This window comes from Vigna unguiculata, chromosome 3, assembly GCF_004118075.2.
Source record: "Vigna unguiculata cultivar IT97K-499-35 chromosome 3, ASM411807v1, whole genome shotgun sequence".
In the NCBI taxonomy this organism is placed as follows: Eukaryota; Viridiplantae; Streptophyta; class Magnoliopsida; order Fabales; family Fabaceae; genus Vigna; species Vigna unguiculata.
Genome location: NC_040281.1, coordinates 15,518,568 through 15,524,664, shown reverse-complemented (window position 1 = coordinate 15,524,664; position 6,097 = coordinate 15,518,568). Strand labels below are relative to the sequence as shown.

The following is a 6,097-nucleotide window of genomic DNA, read 5'->3' as shown; positions in this document are numbered from 1 at the left end:
TCTCAAGCATTGAGTATATATGTTGATATTTGAAAAGTTTTATTAGATCTCTAAAGTATTTTTTATCTCTTATCATATCCTTAATTATACATTTGTTTTCCTTTGTGCGATTTCTTTCAATAGTCTCTCAAATTATTTCAAAGACATACATTTGTTAATTTTTTAATATTTTTATTTGTTGTTTATTTTTATCATGTAGAATACTATTTTGATATATTTTATTTAATTATTTTTTATTTTCTAACTTATTATTAATCATACTATAATTTTTTTCATATAATTGTATAAATAACTTTTATTTACTACAATATAAAAATTTAATGTAATCGCCATGAATATGTTTTTATCACCATCCAACATATATTGAAATTCAAAATATACAATATCTATGTCAAAATTGTATTATTATGTTTATTATTTGTTCTTTGCATCATTTCGACCAATTGGTGTATTATAACATTTATTAGTGTAAAAAATATATATTCATTAGAATTTAAAAAATTGAGGTAAAGAAACATTTAAAATATATTTTAATTTGAATATTTGTTTTCATTTTATATGTTTTTAAAAATATTTTTAAATTTTATCAACTAGGTTTCATTAATGTTTAGAACTTTAATAAATGTTTTGGTTCTCATAAAATTTTATTTGGTATTCTAATTGTCGCAATCGAGATCGCAGCGGGACGGCGAAAATAATTTAAAAAAGAAGGAGTCGCCACCATAGTTTATGGAAACTATAGAAAAACCTTAAAAAAAGATAGTCTTAGAAATCAAATTTGGGTTCAGGAGTCGGTTACGTGTGGGGAAGGTATTAGCACCCCCACAACGTCTGTCTTACGACGATTCCCTCTCTTTAATTAAGTGTGCAAGATAGAATTTGATGTTTAAAATATGTGTTGTTCCCAAAAAAAATCAAACAAAATAAAAACACATATAAAATAATAAAGATTAAAATAAAATTAATTTTTTATTTTTTTTTGCCCGACGAGGATTGTACCTCGCTCCTACATATTTCCATTTGGAAAATTAGGGATAACATAGTTCTTTATACAAATATTTGTTGTTTGATATTATTTTTTTTATTTTTTAGATTTATATATATATATATATATATATATATATATATATATATATATATATATATATATATATATATATATATATATATATTATTAATATCAAGAGAACCCTAGATTCTACATGATAAAAGATTTAGTTATCAAGAAAATCCGAGATTTGACATGATATTTAAAAATGATTTTATAATTTTTATTTTTTATTATTATTAATTTAAAAAAAAGAATTAAAAGCATATGAAGAAATAATATAATTTTTTATTTTTTATATTTATTATTATTATTTTGTTTAGAAAATTAAAGCTTACGAAAAACACCTAGATAAAAATAAAGGGAAAGAGAAAGGTTAAGCACATCAATGGCAAACCCACAATCATCTAACATGAGAATCCCGAACACATTTAATCATACAGCAGTCCAAACGATCATATATTTGATGTTATAAGAGAATCATGAATCATGAATCATGAAAAGCATAAGCATTAAGAGCAAAGAGCATGTACCTTAAGGTGATCCCCTTGTGCGCGTGCTCTCGTAATAGAGAAGGAGAGAGGTTTTTCGCATTTTTTCTCTCTGTCTTGCATTAGAGGAATTTTGTGCTTATATAGGCCCCTTGGGTACCCCTGAAATCCTAATCTTTTAATTATAACAAAATATATGAGGAAGAAATTGGTTTTGATGAAACCTATTATATAGAAATTTAAATCGTTGCATAATATTTACGGTATTGATTATAATTATTAACGAAATATTGTCTATCATTACTAGAATCATATTTTCCGTCACATAAAGATCGTGATCAAATCATAACATATTTGAACATATTTTCATCCAATTGATTCTAATTATTACCGGGAATATTTTCTTTATAACTATTAAAATCGTACCATTCTCTAAAAGCATTATTATAAGGAATATTTGTTTCTATTTAAAATAATACATTCCCAGACTAACAACGCAAAAAGACACATAACATAAGTGTAAATGCAAGATATTTATTCAAATTATTATAAAAAAATATTGTTCTTAATATTATACCCTTCTCTAAAAATAGAATTTATGAAACGTTATTTTTTGACATGTCATGTGAAGAGTGTAAATAGCAAACAGTGGGAGTGAAAATATGTACAAAACATTTGGGCTCATCAAAAGCGTGTGATAATTAAAAATAAATTAGATTCTCTCTTCTCTTGGTTTTTTCTTCTTTTCTTTTTTTTTTTCTTTTTTCCCATGGTAGAATTAAATTTACAAAAAACCTACTATCAATCAAAACATATTTTTTATTTTATTTTATTATTATTTATTATTATTATTATTTTATATATTATTTATTATTATTATTATTATTTTAACAAAACAAATGTTTTTACCCATACGAAATTGGGTATTGAAACTAATATAAAATGTAAATAATTATAATTAATTTCAAAGTATTTGATATTGAAGAAACATTCATCCTCCTATTATTGAATATTTGATAATATTATGTTTTATTTACCGTAATGTTTTATTATTTTATAAAAATGAATTAAAATTAATATTGAAGTAGTAATAAAATGGATACGAGTATGAGTACGAGATTATACCCGTTACCCGGTGGGGATGGGAATGAGACAAAAATTTGATACCTATTGAATTTTAGTATAAGGATGAAGATGAATTTTTTTTATGAAAATGGGTATGGGATAGCGAAACCCGCCCCACCCGTCCCGTTGCCACCCTATATCTGGTTCATATTCATAGTGTTTACACGAATTATTTTATTTTATCATATACTAAAAAAAAATTTGATTTCGGTTTTTAAAATTTTGAGATTTGAAGGAACATAATTTAGATAAAATAATTATTTATAATTTAAATACAACAATTACTTAAACATTAAGATTCTAAATATATCCAGCTATAAAAAGATAAATAAGATAATCATATATCAATTAAATCTAATTATGACTTGAAGTAAATAAGATAATTAGATACGATTTTGACATTATCAATATATATATATATATATATATATATATATATATATATATATATATATATATATATATATATATATATATATATATATATATATATATATATAAATAAATAAATAAAAGAGGCTACTATTTATATAAGATTAGATGTATTTGTTAAAATTTATCAATAGATTATGTCATAGTAGATGTAGATATATTATAAGATTAAATTATAGATTCAGTTATATATTATCTTTTATATAATTAGGCCACCATTTATATAAGATTAGGTGTATCTGTTAAAATCTATAATATTATATAATAATAATAATAATAATAATAATAATAATAATAATATTTATATAAGATTAGATGTGTATTTGTTAAATTTTATCATTAAATTATGTCATATATAGTAGATATATTATAAGATTAAATTATGTATTATATTTTCTTTGTATAAGATTAAATTTGTAGATATATTATCTTTCTATAATTAGATTATGTCAGGGTAGATATATTATAAGATTAAATTATATAATTCAATTATCTATTACCTTTTCTATTGTCACATGATTTTGTCATACCCATTACTATAAAAGTTGTACAATGAAGTCCATTATTATAACTTTGTCTTGTTCTTGAAAAGAGAGATAAAAAGAGATACTAAAATGGCCGTTGTAATGACGCGATCAGTATGGGCATACAATCTTGAGGTGGAATTTGATTTGATTTGTAGGGTGATTGGGTTCTTCCCTTTCATCTCTATGGACACAGAGTTTCCCGGCGTTATCTATCAGTCAGATCCAACACTCCTACAACCACAAAATAATTATGTAGTGATGAAAGCCAACGTGGACTCTATGCACCTCATCCAACTCGGGTTAACCCTTTCAGACTGTCACGGAAACCTTCCAACCTTTGGAACCTCCAACCGCTTCATTTGGGAATTCAACTTCTGTGAGTTTGATCTCACTTGTCATCCTCATGCTCCTCACTCCATTGCACTCCTTCAACGTCAAGGTATGGATTTTCAAAAGAATAAAAACTTTGGAGTCAGCATTGTGCGATTTGCAGAGCTTATGATGCTCTCAGGACTCCTCTGCAACAATAATATTCATTGGATTACTTTTCATGGTGCTTACGATTTTGGCTACATAGTTAAGGTATTGAGCTATTGTTTTTTGTACACACAACCACTTCTACCTCCCAACTTGGGTGACTTTCTACATCTGGTTAATTTTTTCTTTGGACACATAGTATACGATGTTAAACATCTAATCAAATTTTGTCCTAACTTTCATGGTGGTTTAGACAAAGTTAGTGAGTCCTTAGGTTTAGATAATAGTGTCAGAAAAAGTTATCATGCAGATAGTTTAGTTACTTTGCATATTTTTAATGAGATTAGAAGGCTTTATTTTCATACACAAAATGACTTGGCAAAACATGCAGGGGTTGTCTATGGTTTGGAGATGCTATGATATTCGTAGTTCAGAATGTTTGTACTTTCTTTTTTCATAGTTTTCCATACAAGTGAAAGAATTGGTTATAAGAAGATAATATTTTACCTTTGTATTTTTTTTAGCCTTATGTTTGCTGTTAATTAATAATATATATCATCGTATAGTTATGAAACTATATAAAGGGAACACTTTTTTTGTATATATATTTTTTAATTCTAGTTTTCAATAAGTAATTGTTTTTTAAAATTAAAATAATTCTTTTATCAATTTTATCTTTTTTAAGTGATTTTCTTTTAAATTTAATTGTTTCTTATTTGATTTTTTTTTAAAATTTAACTATCTTCTTAAATTAAAATAATTATTTATAATAATAAAATTACTTATAAAATAAATAAATAAATTATACATTAAAATTATAAAATTTATATATATTTACTTTTATAACTATAATTTTATTAATTTTTATTATCATTAAATATATATATATATATATATATATATTAATAATAATAATAATAATAGAAATAATATATTCTATTCGGAGATGTTTTTTTGCTTTCGGATGGCTCTCTAGTTTTTTGTTCTTAGAGTGAAAGACCATACAATGATTCAATGCAAATTCGCAAAATATTTCTTACGATTGGGAAACTGAATATTCTTATATGCAGGTAAAAAAAGTAAAAGCTTACATGGTAAGGGAAATTTTCTTTTACAAAAAACTGTATACTGACATGTGTGTACGTACGAGGTGCATTTATTTTATTTTATATATTAAAATAATAAAATAGTGAAAGTATTATGTAATAAAATATTAAGAAAATTAAATTATATTGTTGTAAATATTGTTATTAAAATAATGAAATAGTAAATCTAAGTGACGCAATAATAATTTTAATTTTAAATATAATAAATAGAATTGATATCACAATATAATACAGTTAATTGATTTTACGAAATAATTATAATAGTCTATGATATGTGCGAATATTTTTTTTTAATTTTTTTTTATTTTAAACTTTTTTAGAATAATAATATAATTGTTATTATATTTATTTAACCATTAAAAATACTAATAATAATATTAATATAAATTATAAATTATAAATTATAAAAATTTTAAAAAATTAAAACTCTATTTAGCAAAAGTATTTAGTATAAAAACTTTTTCTATAATTAAAGAAAAGCACACTTATAATAATAACATCATTATGAATAGTAATAATAACAATAAAAATAATAATGATACCAATAATAATAATATTTATGCTATAAATATTAATATTAATGCTAACACTAAGGCTAATGTCAACTATAATACTCTATAATTATATATAAAGATATACATTAACAACAAAACAAATAAAAATGACAAGTAATTGAAACACGATCCTGTAGTAAATTAATTTAAGATGTGTGTCTAACTACAATAATAATAATACCATTATAATAATATCTAGTAGTAATAAAAATAAAAATAATAATACAATAAATACATAAATAAAGAGATATACATTTGTGTGTCCTCTTTTGTTTATACAATTTTATCCTCTTAATTATTATTTGTTAAATTAAAATATTTATTCATAACAAAAATT

General features: G+C 22.8%; 1 protein-coding gene across 1 annotated transcript; it reads left to right on the top strand.

Annotated features, from left to right (window-relative positions):
- Nucleotides 1-3,710: 3,710 nt before the first annotated feature.
- Nucleotides 3,711-4,520, top strand: LOC114175081 (probable CCR4-associated factor 1 homolog 11). Its single transcript, XM_028059839.1, has one exon. The coding sequence runs from the start codon at nucleotides 3,711-3,713 to the stop codon at nucleotides 4,518-4,520; it is 810 nt and encodes a 269-aa protein (XP_027915640.1).
- Nucleotides 4,521-6,097: the final 1,577 nt, after the last annotated feature.

Bases quoted from the DNA above. Each gene is read 5' to 3' on its own strand.
- LOC114175081 (XM_028059839.1), top strand. From the start codon at position 3,711: ATGGCCGTTGTAATGACGCGATCAGTATGGGCATACAATCTTGAGGTG.